Source organism: Tribolium madens, unplaced genomic scaffold, assembly GCF_015345945.1.
Source record: "Tribolium madens isolate multiple individuals breed KSU strain unplaced genomic scaffold, Tmad_KSU_1.1 Scaffold_19;HRSCAF=116;Tcas5.2_LG9, whole genome shotgun sequence".
Taxonomy (NCBI): Eukaryota; Metazoa; Arthropoda; class Insecta; order Coleoptera; family Tenebrionidae; genus Tribolium; species Tribolium madens.
Genome location: NW_025400983.1, coordinates 14,516,492 through 14,536,147, shown reverse-complemented (window position 1 = coordinate 14,536,147; position 19,656 = coordinate 14,516,492). Strand labels below are relative to the sequence as shown.

The window sequence follows — 19,656 nt, the reverse complement described above, 5'->3', positions numbered from 1 at the left end:
AAATTAAATGTAAATCACAAAAATACAATGTTCTAATAATTAATGTAGTAGTCTTCGGCGTCAATGCATTCCTGCAATCTGCGTGGCATGGAATTGACTAAGATTTCACACAAATTTGTTCGCCTTATTTGCCCCCAAACTTCATTTACATTATCTGTCAATTCATAAAGATTACGGGGTCGCACCCCATTATTACTGTTAAAAATATTTTCATGCGATGATTAATTAATAATTTGTCGCAATATTTATTTAACTTGGTTAATCATTATTAAACAACACTTGCTTTCATGTTCATTATTCTTTCGTAAACTCATTTGGCAAAGTCACATCGTTAGTAAAAAAGTAAAACCGCCAATGTGATGGGATTTAAAACATTTTATACCTGCTCCTCAACTAGTTAGTTTGAAACACTATTGCAACAAAGCGCAGCGTGAGCGCCAAGTTAGACTGGTGAATAGTTTTTTCCCCGGGTGTACAAGTTTCATCGCGATACGACTCCAAATGGCCGAGATATCGAGGGTTTCTCGTTCGAAAAAGTAAAACCTATATAGAAAATTTTTTGAAGAAAAAAATTTTCTTAACAAGAACTATCATTATTTTTTACTAAAATAATTGTCAAAGTGACATATAATTGTCAAATAAATGAAACCGCCAATGTGATACATAAAAAGCAGAAAAAAATTATACTAAATCCAAAATCAAAAGAAAAATCAACTTTTCTTTTCACTGAATTAGAATAATGAAGTTTTAATTACAGATTTGTGCGTTTCAGGTGAAGCAAAAAATATTTTTCCTTTGCAGTTTTGGTAAATTCACTCCATCCGGGGACACACTGTAATAATAATAACGACCAAAAGGTTTATACAGTGTTTCAGCGATATGGTACCATATCGCACAATACATGCTATTAGTCGTGACGTCACAGACGAGACTGTACTCAAGCTAAACATACAGTGTTGCCAGTTGTGATACTATAGTACCAAATTGATACTAGATTTTTGTACTAGATATTTATATTTACTTATAAACAAATAATAATAATTTATATTCTCAGCCAAATACACATTATGCGAATGTTAATATTTTTTATTTTGTTTTTTTTTGGTACGACCTATCCACTCCTGTCGTTTGCAACATTCTGGCAATGCTGTACACATATTTTTGAAGTACACAGAAAGTGAGGTTAGAACAGATTAAATTACAGAAATGTTGACTACAATTGTTAAAACCATTACGAAACGACAAACATTTTTCATAGCAACTATTTCCTTAGAAACAATCTCCCTACACGTCCAGGATTCAAGAAATAAACTTTTATTTGTTTAGCTTCAAAGGTACAGTCACGTACCTTACTGACGTCACACTAATAGCGCCTATTATTGTATGTCCATTTATGACATAAAGGAACTTAAATATTGGACATACAACAATTGTGCGCTTAGTCATCGATATATTTCTTGGCATTTTTGGATGTAGCCTTAAATTTTAGAATTTGCACTTCTATATTTAATTTTTGGCAATTTTATCATTTAAATGTCATTAATATTGTCCAACTCGTTAGAATAGCCTGTATTATACAGGGTGCGCCAGAACTCGTGCCTCAGAGAAAATTTTTAAGTAAGGTAAGATACCAGGAACATGAAAAAAATGTTTAAAAAATTCAATTTGTCAAAAAATTTTAACATTTATTTTTTACCATTTGACATTTTTTTTTATATCTTTTGAAGGATACTGAAGATCTTGTATACACGTTTTTTTACAATAATTTAGTAAAGGGACAAAAATTTTGCAAATAACATTGAACAGAGTTACTATTTAGGATACAGCTTCCTTGTTTCCTCTTTTAATAGCCTATAGCAAAAAAACTTGGAAAATCATTTTTCCAACAGAAATGTATAGAGTCAAAGTGCAAACTTTAAGCCCTCATAACTTCGAAATTTTTATAGATAAAATTTTTAACATTTTTTCCATGTTCCTGGTATCTTATATGGAATTTTTCTTTGGGGCGCGAGTTCTGGAGCATCCTGTATTTACACGATTGCAGTGATTACAATCTGCATTGATGAAGGCAACTCTCGCTTTAGACGCATAAACATCAATTAGCGAATGGAGACTATTAACACTTGAGTTATTACAAATTCTAATTTACGTCATTGTCATACACAGACACAAGGACAAGTCAAGAAGTTTTGCAACTGTTTTGAAACAAACACCACTGTGCAGCAGTTGAGCTTTGTTGTCTTCACTAAAACACTTTGAATATGCACGTAAATGTCGGCAATTGTTAAAGACTGTTAGAAATAGCATCCTCCAGCATAAAACTTTCATTTTTATAAACATTTAAGTGGGTGTTTTTTCAGACACAAATTTGGACACAAAATTATTACAAAGAACAAAAATAAATTGTTTTTTTTGTTTTGTTGATTTTAAAAAAAGAATTGAAATATAAAATTTGTAACAATTTTATTATTATTTGCAATTTAATTTTCCTGTCTCTACATATTCCAGCTCTTTATTACATTACAAATGAAAACAAAAATTATTATTTCAATCATTTTATTACATAGTTAACCCACTAACTCTATTGTGGCTTACATCTCAACTATTTGTGTTTGAATACAACATAGAAATAATTATGATTATTAACTTTAGATAACATTTTCGCACAAGAATTATTTTTTTTTATAGAAAAATTGAAAGCTAAAAATACTTTTTGCATTTACTAATCAGTTAATCACACCGGCACAAAAAAGTGGCTTGTATATTTGGATAGACCTATCTATTTTTGTTTATTTTGATGCGCTAAATCAAAATCCAAATTTCGTTTGGTCCGTACACCCTCAAAATTTCGGCTAATAATTGCAAAAAATTGCAGTTATGAAAATGAAGAAATTTTTATTAAACTGGATCAAGTATTTTTTTTATGTATTTTAATACGCTGAATTCAAATCCGAAGTCCGTTTGACGCCTACACCCTCCAAATGTTAAATTCAGCGTTTTTTTTTTTGTAATGTTTATATACTTATTCTAAATACAGGATGTTTTTGAGGTATATGCAAATATTTTAACAGGTGGTAGTAAAACTCAAAAGAAGTCAAAATAGCTCAACTCGCTTTATCTAAATGTTTATAGTTTTTGAGGTACATAGGGTTGTGTTTGTCAAAAAATTTAAATTTAGAGCAAAGCTTTTAACTTCACCAACTCTAATTTACATTGTTTAAGAAAAACAGTGAAAATGGGCAAAAACAGGCACAGAAAAAAGTGTTCTAAAAAAATCATCAAACGGTAAAAATTTTGAATCATTTTTTGTTGTTGAAGATATCACTCAATTTCATTACCTCAAATGTTACCGATTACTAGTAATGTAAACTTTTAGACAAAACACTCGAAAAGTTCAAACTTCGTTTATATTGCATTATTTTGACACTTCTTTCGACGCGAGTGTGGAGAGTTCACCCTCTTTTGCTACAGGCTATTAGAAGAAGAAACAAGGAAGCTGTATCTTAAATTGTAACTCTGTTTAGTGTTATTTGTGGCTTTTATTGTACTTTTTCTAAATAATTATAAAAAAACATATACAATATTATAAGTATCATTAAATAGACGTAAAAATAAGTAAAACGTCAAAAAATATATGTCAAAATTTTATGACAGATAGAATTTTTTTAACATTTTTTCAATACTCTGGGGGACTACTGAATTACTCCTTTTTAAGGAAGTGCGCGAATTTCCACCCTGTATATCAGAAACTATAAACATTCAGATAAGGCAAGTTGAGTTATTTTGTTTTTTTTTCAGTTCTACTATCGCCTGTTAAAATATTTGCACATACCTTAAAATCACCTAGTGTACTAAATGACATAGAAATCAGACACCCAGTATTTATGAATATATCGCAATAATTTGTTTGTGTTGGTCAAAAAAAGTAACGATTAAATTTTCAGCCAAATGAGTTCATTGGGTCTTATGTTATAACATTTTAGTTTTGATAAGTGACGGTAGGCTGTTTTAGCTGCAGTAAATACACGATTAACGGACAGTACATTTCTAACTGTGTTTTTGATCTGTCCAATGAGTTTTTTTTAAAGTTACAATAGGAAGCGAACAATGGGTTTAAGAGTTTAAAGCAGACGAACAGGAGTTTCAATATTGTGGTGCATTTTAGGTATCAGACATGCCTCCAAGAAGGTCAAACATGAAGAGCAGGATGTATAAGACGCGGCCCAAAAACAAAAGACTGCAAAGATCGCCATCTTACAATTTAGACTTTGAGAGACTTATTTCCTTTCACAAGGACGATTATGGATATACAGAGTGGAATTTTTAACTGGATAAAGTTCACAATTTCAATATAGGCAATTTTTGTAAAAAATCCTGAAACAGGTCAATTTTTATTTTTCCTTGCGCATCATTTGACACATTTGGTTTTTGTTTATCTGCTTTCTGAAATGCGCAGCCACCTATGACTTTTTTTTTCAAATGTAATGGTATGACAAGTGACGCTTCGTTTGAAAGTTCGTTTTACAAGGAATGCAATGTATTATTTATTTTCTGATTATTTTCAAAGCCTACATTATAAAAAATAAAACCAATCTTATAAGATGAATCCTATTTAATGTAACAAATATTTAAAATGGATATCGTTTCATTTCTGACAAACTGCAAAACGATCGTAAGATGTATTCCGTACGTTTTGAAACATTTCGGGTGTGATTTGCGACAAAATCAAATAACATTGAGGATCTTAAGAAGCGTTTCAGGAATAAAATTAGGCAAATTACCCGAAATGTTGCAAAAGATAAGAAATGCATGTTACTCAATTTACCCGGAAAGGAACGGTGTCCATTTTGAACATTTATTGCATTAAATAGTATACGACTTAAGAATTTGTTAGTCTGCATCACAGGCGACGAGATGGCCAAACATTTTTTTAGAACGTGGTAGAAGCAAATGTTATACCACACCTCAAGACCTCTTGTAATCAATTGTTTCAACAAGACAACACCCGGCATTTGTAGCCAGAGTTAGCTTGGACTACCTTCGTTACGATCAAATTGATTTCATACCTGGGCCACTAAAATAAACTGAAAACAAAAAAAAATATTTAAGTTGCTACAAATACTCAGAATAAGTCAGTACTATTTAATAACAATTAGTTCTGAATAATTGCATTTTAAAATTTTAGAAAATAAAAATAAGAAATTAATTTTACAAATGATTTAATATACACGGTGTTTATAAATGCTTGGGCATCAAATTGGCTTTGCAAATTGTGTCAACATGTTTTTGACAATCACTTGCCGCTTGACTGATATTCTGAATTCAACACTTTCAATCCGTGAAATTTATCGTTCGAATAATAAAGGATCAAATGAGCAAAAATGAGTTTGTTAAGTGAAATTTAACGTTTGTTCGTGGAGAGTGTCGCGATGTCGTGGAGGGCTCCACATCCTCGTCACACGATGATTTCTATGTGTAGTTTATTTGCCCCAAATTCGGGGTTCAGGGCTCGTCCAGGCACTTCGAAGTCTTAGATCGGTAGATAATATAACTTCAAATTCTCAAAAACTTTAAAGCAGTATCCACAAGTTAAATTAAAAAAGTAAGGTTATGTTAATGCTTGCCGGTCAAAAAGTTTCGTAGTTTCACAAGAAATTGTTTCAAGTGGTGTAAATGCCAACTATCAACTTACGTCTAACGTTTGGCTGAACTGAAACCACACTTTATGAAAATGACAAATACATTAGTTTTGAGTTAATTCTGTATTAAAATCGAGCAAAATTGGATTGAAAATAGCTCAAATTGTTTTATTTTGGAAGAAAACTATTATTGAAGCCAGTATTTGGTTGAAATACTTTGATTCAGGTTGATTTCCAACTTAAAATTGAGCCAAATCGATTGAACATATCACAGAAGAAAAAAGTGGAAACAACGATTCCATGTTTGTAGGTGTATTAAGTACAGTCATCATAACAAGGCGGCAAATTTAACAAAAATTCCAGAGGTAACTTAATGCTCAGGCATTTATAAACACCCTGTATTATTGTTTTAAATGAAATCAAGTTTAAAATAGCGAAAGCTTATTTCTTACAAAAATTATGGTATACTTAATTTTATTCTGAAAAACCGTTTATCAAAAAATAATGCATTAAACTAATGCGTTTTTTAGTCAAGTCATCTTATGAATTCATAATTTTCTCTAAAATTGGTATGTTAAGTTGTTATTTATTATTATCACAAGTAGCCATTTCAGTGATTAGAAAATTTCTTACTAAGAAGAAAAACCAACGCCATTAAAGAGAAATTATATTATGACAACAAAAATAAAAGTTAACCAAATGGTTGCAATTTAAATCACCAACAATGTGCTAGTTCTATCAGGACAGTTATTATTTATGAGTGTTACTGCTGATCACATCCAACTGCCTCTGCCATATGTCGCTTGATGTAAATGGCAACAGTTGCAAATCATGAACACAATTTAATGATTTAAAAGCTATTTGCTTATAAAGAAAATGTAAAGTACAATTTTGTATAAAATTAGTTGAATGTATTACTGGTATGTAAACGCTCAAACATTATTTTATTGATTTACGTTTTACTGAAGTAATAATAAACGCAGGCATTACATTGTTATATTGTCTTTTCTTTCAATGAAATTTCTTGAGGAAGGATAGTAAACTTGAAGATTAAGTGATAAATATAACCCACTTGTAAAATAAATTACCCACCTGTTGCCATAATAAGATACTTCGGATATTATATGAAGTTAAACATATTGCATTTAGAAATAACTGGTGTGAAGATACATATTTAGAAAATAAATATAGAAACTGGACTGCAGTAAGAGTGAAATTGGACGACAAAATTTTTTTAAAACTTTTAACAAATCTTTTAAAATTTTTTACTAAAAGAAATTTTCAATACGTGTGTAAATGATTAACAACTTAAAAATAAATTAAATTTTATTTAGTTTCAGTTTTGTTATAATTGATTGCTCAGAAATCATATATGATTTTTTTTAACTTTTTGACATTTTTAGGGGCATAGCTTCTTGCCTGCATTAATTTGAATGCATTAAGATTTTTTTTCAGAAGTAGACAACATAACATATCTCCTTAAAAAGTCCAATTAAAAAAAATAGCATTTTTATAGCCACTTTCATTTTTTGGGAAGGTACGACATATTGGAAACTCCAGTGATGCATGTGCATCTTTTAGCAAACTGCTGTTACGTTCATATAAATTTATTACTTAAAGTTGTGGTGCTCAGAGCTACTCAGACATTCTGCATTATGCAAATAAAATGAATATCTAAGAACTGATAGATTTATGACTTATGAGTTTCGAGTTCATATCAAAGGTAAACGACCGGTCAGAAATATAATGATGATAAACGAGGCTTTCCAAAAGTTTCCAGCAACATTTTGTTTCAGGACTCGTCTTTTACAAATGCGAGGAAGACGGCACATGGATCTTTAATGAAAAATTTAATAAAAGTTGGGTAAATTACACCACCTGTATTAACATCGAAGATTTTGAAGTAAGTAAATTTATATAAATGATGTAGGTATTTATTAGTATTAAATATGAGTAGTTTAGTTTTCATATAAACGACCTTTGTTTCAGTTTCGTCAACAGATTATATTGATATACTGTGTGGGATACGGAGTGTCTCTGGTGGCTCTTCTCGTGTCACTTGCCCTACTCACTTACTTCAAGTAAGTATCTCTCGCAACATCATAACCTTATTAGTCAGCGTGTAAACCTTTGGAAGTTCCGGACAACATCAACCCGCTATTAATAAAGTAAACTTTGTTATGGCTTGGAAAATAGCATTTGATTTTCACTTCCTTTGAAAAGGATACAAAGTAAGACAACATTTTTCGATTTGTATGTATAGTTGTGATATCAATTGTAAATTTGATAATATGTATACAGGAAGTCCTTAATACGACCGGCTATATATTTTTTTCTTGTTTTCACTTTTTTTTTGTTTAATTTTGGTGAACATTGTTTTTTATTTATTGTTTCTCAGTCTAACGAATTCAAATCATTAGAGCAGAGTTGGTAATTAAATAATAAATAACAACGGTGGCTTCAAACAAGTACATTGCTTTTATAGAAATTTACACGTATAATTCGATTATGTTGTGGGTTGGGTTGTGGTGAAAGGCAATCGAGGCAAAATTACATTTTGCATGAGGATAATTATAACTGAGTAATAGTTATTTCTATTCGTAGATTAGAGCTTAAAATATTAATTACTAATGATTGAAATAGAGAAAACCATTACAATTTAATGCATTTGTAAGCAGCCACTAATATTTTAATTGGATTGCCATGTATTTTAGGCGATTTAAGTCTTTTAAGGCTTCATTTGAATACTGAATGGCATTCATTTTACGCAATTTTAATCAGCCTTTCAACACTTTGAAAAGAAATTTACAAAATGTTTGCTTTGAACAGTGTGGAGGTTAATAAGCTTTTGCTGTTATTTACGATGTAAACTCCGCTTCCGGAATTAATCGGAAGTTATTGCCGTTCTTATTTACCTGAAGTTGCTTAACACACTTATTCTTAGAAATTTAATCAAAATTTTTCATGGATTATTACCGTGATGTGCTTCAACAAGTGGCAGAACGCTACTCCGACATTAATTTTGAGTCCACAAAAACATGCTTGGCTTGTTGTCTGAGCTGAAATCTCCATTAGTTTTCAGATGTTGTAGAGTAGGGGTGGGAGTGCTATAATATTTTCTTACAATCAAAATATCCATTTCTTACGTAATAGTGAATAAACAATAGAAAATTATATCGACATTGATTGTTTATATAAGTGACGTTATTACAAATATAAGAAAAACCTGTAATTAAGATATTTTTTAAACTAAACTATAACAAAAAATAAATATATCTACGTCGATTAAGTTATGTATTATTGAAGATGAATTGGCATGAAGATCAAAGATGACGCCATTAAAAAAGGCATGTGAAAAATTCATAAAAGTACTTTGGAAAATAATTGAAAATCAAAAGAAAACACCAATTAAATTTTAATGTTGACATAACATACTTCTACGAGTAATCACAAAATTTAAATTGTGTTTTTCTGGTTAGTTTTAGTTGACTTGAAAAAAAGGATTAACATTATTTTAAAAACTGTTTTATTGTAATATTAGACAAGGAGTTTTTTATTCGGATAAAATTAATTTTTTACGACACACGATAAAAATCGAGTTTGAACGACGAATTTTTTTATGTGGTGGTTTGTGGAGTTAATTTTTCTCAAAAAAAAAACATCAAATTAGAGTTAAAAAAAAAACAATTTTATTTAATGACTGAGTCTGTTGTCTGTACTTTTACAACTCTACAACCGGAAATGATTTAATTGACAGATATTTAACGTAATTTTTTTTTGGTTATGTCGTTATGTAGCAAATATTGCCAACTAGTATTCGGGTCATAAATTGCAGTTCTAAATTATGCCATCCCCATGAATATACCGGATGTCCCAGCAAGTTGGTAAAGTCCATTAGTGATCTTTAAATGGTGAAATGTTAAAAAAAAATATATAGGACATTGATAGATACTAATCTTGTCCACCGCTTAAAATTATTTTCAATTATACAGCGTGTATCAAAAATAAGTTACAATACAAACTTGTGTTTTTTTAAATGAAAACAAACTTCTTCATTTTTTAATCTATACAAAACACCAAAAAATTATTACAGCTTGAAATTCTGTACTTTCTTGTTTGCAAAAATAAGAAAAAAAATGTTCTAGCTGTCTCAGTTTTTGTGAATAAGTTTTTAAAACGTGCATGTTTTCGTTAAAAAACGTCTTATTTTTAAAACTAAGCAAAATCGACCAATAAAATTTTAGCTTAAAAACATTGTCATAAAAATCTACATCCAAAAATGTCAAGAAGCATACGGTGTCTCATTTATTAAAAACACAAGTTTGTATTGTAACTTCTTTTTGGGACATGCTGTATAATTGAAAATAATTTCAGGTGATGCACTAGATTAGTGTCTATCAATGTTCTGTATAAATCTTTTAAAATTTTATCATTTCATCATATTGGACTTTACCAACTCGCTGGGACATCCTGTGTATTATGTTCTAGCTCAATTTTAAAAACTGATTTAAGATTTCAAGTTTTGAATAGTACTCACAGTGACTGTCATACACAGCTCTCAATGGCAGGTTACCGGAAGTTAAAGTAGCCAGAAATACTATTTGATAATTAAATTCAGTACTGCCAACAGACTCAGTCATTCTGGATCACTTTTTGTATAACATTGCACATTTGTGCAAATTTTTTCAGGTCGCAAACTTCTTACTGCAAATTCCATTAAAAGTTGAAAATTGAGAGTTTTAGCTAATAGTAATCTTGCAATTCTTTTAAACAGGACGCAAACGATTAGTAGCTTGCAGTGATTTGACCTAAAATTAGTGATTAGTTAATCTTTTTTTTTCTCTCTAGCATTTTCTTTGAATGGCAATTTTACCTATCTTTTATTAAAAGTGCCAGTGGTTAAAATATTTTTAAAAAGCTGCATGGGCAACTATCAAATATTAAAAATAGTTATTTAATATACCCTGAGCGGAAAAATTATGGACTAATCTTATTAAAACTGAAAATATTTTGTTTTGGCAAAAATGCTTGAACAGTTCATTTTTCTGTATAAAAAATTTATAATCTACATTATTTAATATTTTACACTTTTTGTGTTTAAGTAATGACGTCATCGACATTTTTTTAATGGAAACCCTTAATTTTTTTACACATTTTGATAGATCTTTTAACTATCGAAATGACAACTTCAAAATATGAAATACATATTACATAGAATTTAAAAAAATCAAAAAGTGAAACACGTAAGCTTTAATATTAACAAATAAAGTTTTTGAATACGGAATTTGTCTGGTCTTCAAATTGACTTTTCATAACGAATTTTCTTAGTGATTAGAATTGTAATCCGCTAATACCTTGTATAATATTTAATTTTATTTAATCTTTACCATTTTTAATGCTAGGTACTTGAATTTAATTCTTTGACGTCAAAAAAAATTAAAATTTAAATGTCAAAAAATTTGTTTTTTGTTTTTATTTTATTGGATTTTTTTTGTTATTAAAAATATTTCATAAAGATTCATATTTTCTTATATTGAGGCATATTTGTCAATATTTTCTGCAAATTATTGTCATATATGGGCATATGTTGCTGATTTTTACATGCTGTTTTACTGATTTGTAATGAGATTTAGCGAGTTTACAACGATAGAATAATACGTACTATATTATGTTATTAGGAGTAAAAGTGACAGTTTCAGTGGGGAAGCTGAACTTTAGTTTGTCGAACGCAATGAGGCAGATAATTTAACTGAACCACTTAAACTCATTTTTACTCTAAATAATGTATATTATTTTATCCGCAAACGTATTCAAATCGAGAATAAAAAGCAATACTATAATTATCAAGTAAATGAACAAAATAATTAGGACACCTGCAATAAAATCATAACAAACGTCACGCGTCGGTATTGAAATTTGTGTTAAGAGTTTTGAAAGTGTTTATTAACTTAACTAGTCGATGACTAGTGCAGTTAGTTGCACAAAATCTCGAATGCTGATGGTCTATAATAATCTACCTCTCCAGAAAGTGCTGAACCAGCGAAAGAGACAACATCATGGTAAAAGGTAAAAACACTTAAGCAAAAAACAGTTTTAACTTCATGGCTGAAAGATAAATTTTTTTCTTTAATTTTTAAGAAATTAGAAAATAAACAAATTGGATTTAAACATTGGTATTTTTTAGAATTGGTATATTCGAACCTTGTGACATTAAAAAAATGTAGTTTAAAAAATATATAATTGTAAGATCAAAAATAGAAATCTTTGATTAAAGTGGAACGTTTTAAAATTTGAGTTAAAATTAAGTTTTGTTTTACTCAAAAATTAAAATTCCAAATTTTATGTTACCTTCATAGTTATACTATTCTTTTGTTTTCCACAGATCTGAGTGGTTTTAAACTCTTAAATTTTTGTCAAGATTCTAAAAATTTCTGTATAATACAAATTTAACTTTTCAACTTATTAGCGTATTTAACTGTTTGTTACCTAAATTTTCGGCATAATTTCCAAACAAATGATACTTGTACATAACATTTAAAAAGTTAGTTTTGCAAACCCACGGTGTGTGAGGCACAGACCAGATATTTGTTGCAGACATAAAGTGGTTTTGTTTTGCCAACCCAAGCGAGGGATCTCTCAAAGGACCGCTTAAATTAATTGCAGGGTTGGTTCAATACGCCTCCAAATTTATTAATTTATAAAACAGCAAATGATTTATGCCGTTTCTAGTTGCTTTAATTAAGTTTTCAAAAAGACACCAGCTATACCAACATAAATAAATAAATTTTTAATTATTCTTAATGCACATTCTTTATTAGGCATTTTCTTTCCTTTTTAAAATTATTGCCTCATTACTTGTACATACTCGTATTTATGTATATGTACTCGTATTTCTTTAAAAAATGTAGAAGCAAGTGCAGATTTTGTGTTTGTATAAGCCTTTACTACTGTTATTAATTTCTTTTTATAATAAAGCGACATCACTTAAATAATAAGTGTTTCACAACAACATTGAAACTAAATATTGTACAAATGTTCTTAGAGTTTTAGTATAAAAATTAAGACATTACACAATTTACCTGCCATTTGCGTCTATTGATTTTTTTAGACTGAGACCTGTATACTTCTATAGTGTATTTAACAATATCTTTCCAGATCATTAAGGTGTGCCCGGATTACAGTCCACATGAATTTATTCTCCTCATTCGCAATGAACAACTTTTTGTGGCTGTTGTGGTACAGTCTGGTGGTTAACGACCAGGACGTCCTCTCCGAAAACAAGGTAAAGAATTGTATTTATTCTCCCCTTTGTTTCATTTGTCTCTTAATGGTGGTAAGCAGCAGCGAAGTGGAGTGGAACAATTTACTTTTTATTTTTCTCAATAAGCTGATGTGGACTATAGCCATATCACTTTTCATTCATTTATGATTGTTCTAAAATACGACTTGATTTTTACTAATTAATTAAAGTCTCGAAATAATTGAATTAAAATTAAAATTAAATAGATAAACCACTTTGTTTTGAGTTTTGAGAATAAGAAACGAGAGAATGTAAATCTGGGATTAAATTTTATATATTATTGTTGCTTTTAAAATTTAATACACGTTTCTTCACTACATTACAAGAATATTCTATTCAGTGCATTACGATGAGGCAACGTGAAAATGTTTTAAAGTGTGCATTTTTAAAATGCTCTTGAAGTTTTACCTTTCGTAATCCGCAAAAAGCTGCGCTGTTTATGAAGCCATTTAATTATACATTAATTTTAACAGACATATTTGTATTACTCTCTAGATATAAAATTGGAATAAAGTAGGAAAGATGAGTAAACAAATTGTAAAATTTAAAACAGATGTCTTACTAGCATGACAATCTGATTTATTATGTGATTATAAATACGATTAGATGAGAGGCAAATTTGTTTTAAAGAAGCTTAATTTTGTCAAATAACTAAATTTTAAAACTTAGATTTCATCAGAACATTGACAATAAATGAATGAAATAACTTTAATGAAATAATTAACTTAATAACTGATTACGCAAGGAAAATTAATAAACCCTAAACTTATGTAGATTGTAAAGTGCTCAAATTACAAAAAGAAAATTACCTGATGAATTTAGACAAATTAGAAAATATATCTTGACTCTACCTACCAACTCCCAGGTTGAAGTTCTTGAAAATTCCCTCAGTCATTCGTATGCTCCCTCTTCCGTAACGTACAAGCAATTACAACTCTGCTAATTTCTAAATTTCAACAACGAAAGAAACCAAGTTGCAAAAATAAAATGAACTTATTATTTCAGCTAATTAAAATTAAAATTGAATTAAAAATTAAAATTAAATTAACTTTTGACTCAGACATTGCTGATCCGTTGATGATAAAAATTTGCAACAATTAAAATTTACTTCAATTTTTTTTAGTAAAAGTAGAACATATTGCACATGTCTGTACCAAGAAAACTAATTCTTTCTAAATGACTATTTTTGTTCTGTTTATAAACTATCTTTGCCTTTAGATGATAGTGATTTAGAATATTCTGAAGCTGTTGTTTGTAATAGGTTTCATATTTCTTCCGAAGAACTTGGACAGTGTTTGAAGGGCCTGACTGTTGCTGGTACTTGACTTAATCCCGCCGATATTTGTCAAATATTGTGCCGAATTATTAATTAAAGTTTTCTCAATAATTTTGGTTGTAACCAGTTACAGATCTACCTAATTTGTATTCAGTCGTGTATACTCAAAATTTATTACTACTAAACTATCTTTTTTGTTTAAGAATTTTATAATAGATAAACAACATGAATTTTTATCGGGTAACTCAACCACCACAAATTTATTCTTATTTGTAAATTTTGTCACTAGTTTTCTAGGGCAGGGTTTAGTGTTTGACTGACTTTTCAAAGGCGTTTGAATCACAAAAGGCTTCTGTTTAAGTTAGAAAATTACGGTATAGGCCACCCTTGTGGCCTTATCTTGAATTGAATCTCAATTCACTGGTCGCTCTCAAGTTGGTAATGGATACATATTTGAATTTTATGTCACAACGTCTGTTGTCCCACAAGATTCTCATATTGGACCCTTGCTCTTTCTCATATTTATTAACGACATAAAAAAAGATAATAGAGTTTTCTAAATTTTTATTGTTTCCAGTATTAAACTACAAACCGATTTAAATGGTACTTTTGAGTGGTATCGGAAAAACGGCCTGGAGCTCAACGCCGAAAAATGTAAATCTATTTGCTTTTATATAAAAAAAAACAACGTTTCTCGTTTTGAGTTAAGGATTAATAATACTGTATTAGCTGATGTTATTAGTTTTAAAGATCTTGGTGTTGTCATTCACTGTGAACTTAAATTTAATCAGTGTATAGATTCTGTTGTCTCCAGGTCAAAAAAATGTTAGGCTTTTTAAAAAGATTTTAATAATATTCGTCCCCTAACGATTTTATACTTTTCGCTTGGCAGAAGTATTTTAGATTACTGCTGTGTTATCAGGTCTCCTTATTGTATTTCGCAAATTAAAAGACTTGAAAATATTCAAAAAAAGTTTGTAAATACCTGTGCTTTGAATCTAAGATACTATTTGTAAGCGATAATTATTATTATTTTTTGAGTTATTTTGGTTTTCAGCCGCTAACCTTAAGACGAACCTACTTTGACATCTGTTTTATCCACAAAATCTTAAGTGGACAGTCAAACTTATTTGAAATGCTTCTTATTTAATATCTATAAATATCCAGTTCCCAATGTACCACTTTTAGATGTGACTACATACCGAACTCTCTACGCTCAAAACTATCCACGAGACAGATGTTGTCAACACTTCAATCTAGGTATATTGCAACAATATTGATTTTACTAGCAATTATAAAAAAATTAAACAAAATCTCAGAGGTAAGCTAACATTTTAATTAGTTCTTCATTTTATAACGCTGTGTTTTATGTAATATTGTATACTTTATTTATATTTTATTGTAAATTACTTATGGGCGTTTGAAATAAATTGAAAAAAAAAATTTTTTAAATAAAATTAATCTAAAATTAAATGGTGAATAAGTGTCCATAATACTATGACATTAAAAAAATGTCAGCTTATACTTAATTAATTTATTTCGATCTAATTTATTTTTTTAATTTTTGGAATTTGGCCTTAAATAAAAATTCTACAGGGCTTACCGTTCTTTAAAAATTATATTGTATAAAATCATTGTTTGGAGTTTATTACAATTTTTTTTTTATTGGCAGATTTTGTTTTTTTATAACAATTTTAACGAAAATTTTTCCTATTTTTTACTCATTAAAAAGGATCATATAAATAATGAAAAGCCACTCACACAAGATTAAAATTAAATATTGTACGAATTTCAATTTTTTTTAGGTTTTTGGTGCCAACATTTGTTACAAATTTCCTTTTATTGTTTAACATGGGGTTACACATACTAAATAAGAGTGTTATATTATGTTTTTTTTTTAAATAGTTCAGAAACTACTTTAGTTTGATTGTAATTAATTACACGGTGAGCATATTATTGTGGAAAATAGTTGTTTTTAAATTTAATTCTGTCACATTCGTCAAACAATATGTAAAATGTTCTTTAAACTTAAAACACTTTGAAACGTGTTTTAAGATATTGAGTTTCGCAAACAGTTTTACTTAACAGCACAAGCAAGTGGTTCGTCTCGGGAGACATGTTTTTATTACAAATATTTAAGGATATGTTTATTATAGACGACCCATTTAATGTTATATTTATATTCCTCAAAAGGTCACCAGTAATTTTGACTATTCTGTTTGCAGCAATCAATTGCCTCAATTTTAATGTTCTAAATTTAAAGTAAGCGGATTAGTAGATTCGTTCATTTAAAACTTTTAAAAGTTGGTATTACTAATATTAGTTTTGTATTTAAAGTTTTTAGGTATTATTAAATTAAGTTAACTATGGAAATTAATTATATTATACTTTCTCACCTACTCGCTGCTAATCTGAATTTTTTTTTGACTGTCGAACTTCATACCCTTTTTCCAACATGGACTCTGAATACAGAGAGAAAAAAAAAACTCAAGTAATTACGTGTTTTTTTAAAACTTTTATCGTTTCTGAAAGACCCAGGTATCAGTCACTATTTTTAGAGGCTACCTTCGAATAACGTTCTTTATCATCAATCACTTAATCGATTTTCTCTCATTCTATTTCCCTATTTTTCAGCTAAACCAATCTATGACAGATTTTAAACACATTTCAAAATAGAGAAAAATTTTATTCACAACATTTCAAAGTGATAGGAGTAAAATTTATTTTATCGCATTAGATATACGTCTACAGTATTGTGATTTATCGGATTTAGAAATTCAAATCCAAACATGAAACAGTCATAAATGTCTACAAGCGCTGATATTCATATACAAAAATTTCAAACTTTCCAATTTAAAAATTCGATATAACACGGACGCGGAACGACCCAAAACTTTCATAAGCAATAGGAAAATTAGTTTTCTGTTGAAAACATAGAAGTTGACGACATATCCCAGAATGGGACACATATGTAGTTAAAGTTAAACAGAAAAACCTAAAATTGTATACGTTCCCAAAGGAGCAAAAGAGGAATAAGTTCACAGGACTTGAATTCGTTTATGTCAAGGGATGATTTTTTACATCTCATAAAGAACTTTTTCACTGAAATATTTTTGTTGAATAATGTATATTTGTTTTTCGAATTTTATAACCTTTTTCGGTAAGTTATTCGTGGGTGTAATAGGAAACTCTCTCTGAAGTAAACATTACGAATTATTTATAAATGTCTGGATAAAAAAAGAGATTTGAGCCGTTTCTTCCACTTATTTTTTTTTTATAATAATGCAATATTTTGTTTGCTGTGCTTGTGAAACAACTAATGTGAGCTACCAGTTAATTGTTTGTTTAAGACTAAATTTAATGTATCTTACACAACGTCGTTGTCAGGACTTTGAAAGCGATCTTGTCTTACCTTTGTGTTTCCCAAAAGTTTCTTGACAATTAACCAACCGTTTTCAGTTTGATTGTTGTTATCATCAAGTTAGTGAAGCGAAGAGGTTGCTTAAACTCATGTAATTAATTTCCGATATTGATCTAAACTTATAAATAAATCGCACACTAAGTGTACTTTTCAATTGTTAGAAATATCACAGAAACAGCATACTAACTGCAAAATAATTGGGCAAATATTCTCAAATAGCATACTAAAAAAACAAGTGTTGCGAACACTGTCATTGTGATACAACACGAGTCAGGCAGTAGCGAGTGTTACAATGCACGAGTATCACAACGAGAGGTTGTAATTATACTAGTTTTTCTGTTTGACGCTTTTTAATTTACATTTATTATGATACTTGGCAGTTAAAATTCACGACATTTGACGTATGCGAGTTCTCAAATCGTTTGAAAATAGTTCAAATTGCATTAGTTTCGATAAAATACGTTGATCTACAACAATTTCTTACTTAGAAAAGACAGTATGTATCCAATGATGGCAAAAGTTTTGCATAAAATTTTGTCAAAAACAATGTTACAAAGTTGCATATTGTGTAACTGTTTTCATTTACACAAAATGCTTGGTGTGACATGGAAACAGAAAATAGATGTTTACGTTACTAGAGTGGTTTTATGGACGAGCTAGTGAATTATGGGTCAAGCCCGATGGGGCGAAACTCGTAAACTAGCGAAGTTATCAAAGCGTCTACTGGTCGTGTGACGTATAAGATTTTTTAGCATACTGAAACAATTATTTAAAAGCAAATAATTTGGAATAATAATTTGAATAAAAAAAATTTGCTTTCTACGCTTTGTTAGTGTGATAACAAACGAGTCAACAAAATCTAGTTTGTCAAAGTTTTTTTATGCGGTTTCTTTAATTTGCGGGTCAAGTTCCCAAACCACCTTTTGGAAACCATTTCAAGTATGTGTACATATAATTTTTATATAAATAAAAACCGCAAAATCTGAGAAATTATGTCATTTCCTATCAGCCGTGGTGTAGAGTAAAACGATCTAATCCATGAACATGTGCCTACCAAACTCGTCGTCAAGGCCATAGACACGTCTTACCAGTACAGCATACTAAACTAAAAAGAACTTTTTTGATGTATTTATACCAAAGATTTATTGTAAATGTAGTATTTCTATTAACACAACATTTTCTTATTGCTACATAAAGATAAATGTCAGAAATATTCACATTCTCTTTCAGAACATATCTACAAAATTATATTTACTTATTTACAAAATTATATTTACTCCATATTTTATGATTTCATATTCCCAGGCCAAATATTCCAATAGATAAATATGAGTTTAATAAAAGTAACTTTTTGGGACGGCTGGCTAACCACTGTTTCACCCTCTCCTAATTTAATTACTCTTCATTTCCTCCGAAACGAGAAAAGAGCATCAAATAATAAAACAAGTATTGATTATCGACGTGTCAAACTACATAAAACCACTTTGCAAGATGATTTTTCCGTAATTAAAAGGAAGCCTCGGAAATTTTACCTAATTATTTGCACTTGATAAAAGCCCTCCTAAAATAACTGTAGCCCCAGAAAATGACAAGATTTAATGAGCCGAAAGGGTCTTTGAAAAATATCTCTTCGCCAATTTATCTCGTGAAATGTATTAACGATGTCTATTTCCCATTTAATTGCAGGTTATCGCATTTTTGTAGCGGGCAACTATCGTTAATCTATATAACTCGCCTTGAGCTATTTTCAGATTTTGACAACGATTTTATTCTACCTGTTTTATACTTTGTGATATATGTGTGCCGAATGAGCTGGTAATTCTCACAGATAAGGAAATATGATAAATGTGAGCTCTTTAAGGGCCGTTTAGTTCGATTCAGTATAATAAACACGTCCAAAGAACTTTTCTTATTTCAAACGAAAATATTTTTGATTGCTTAATTTCTTTTTTTCTTCTCTTTGCTTTAAATTTTCAACTAAAAAATTCATAAAAAATATTTGGATATTTCACTCGTTTTA

General features: G+C 29.4%; 1 protein-coding gene across 2 annotated transcripts in view; it reads left to right on the top strand.

Annotated features, from left to right (window-relative positions):
• The window catches only part of LOC123012145 (calcitonin gene-related peptide type 1 receptor), a 159,825-nt gene that overhangs the window by 46,213 nt on the left and 93,956 nt on the right, over positions 1–19,656 (top strand). For both annotated transcript variants that reach the window (XM_044409974.1, XM_044409967.1), the window contains exons 4-6: positions 7,436–7,542; positions 7,629–7,720; positions 12,795–12,921. In XM_044409974.1, the coding sequence (XP_044265909.1) occupies positions 7,436–7,542; positions 7,629–7,720; positions 12,795–12,921 (326 nt within the window). The remainder of the gene's footprint in view (positions 1–7,435; positions 7,543–7,628; positions 7,721–12,794; positions 12,922–19,656) is intronic.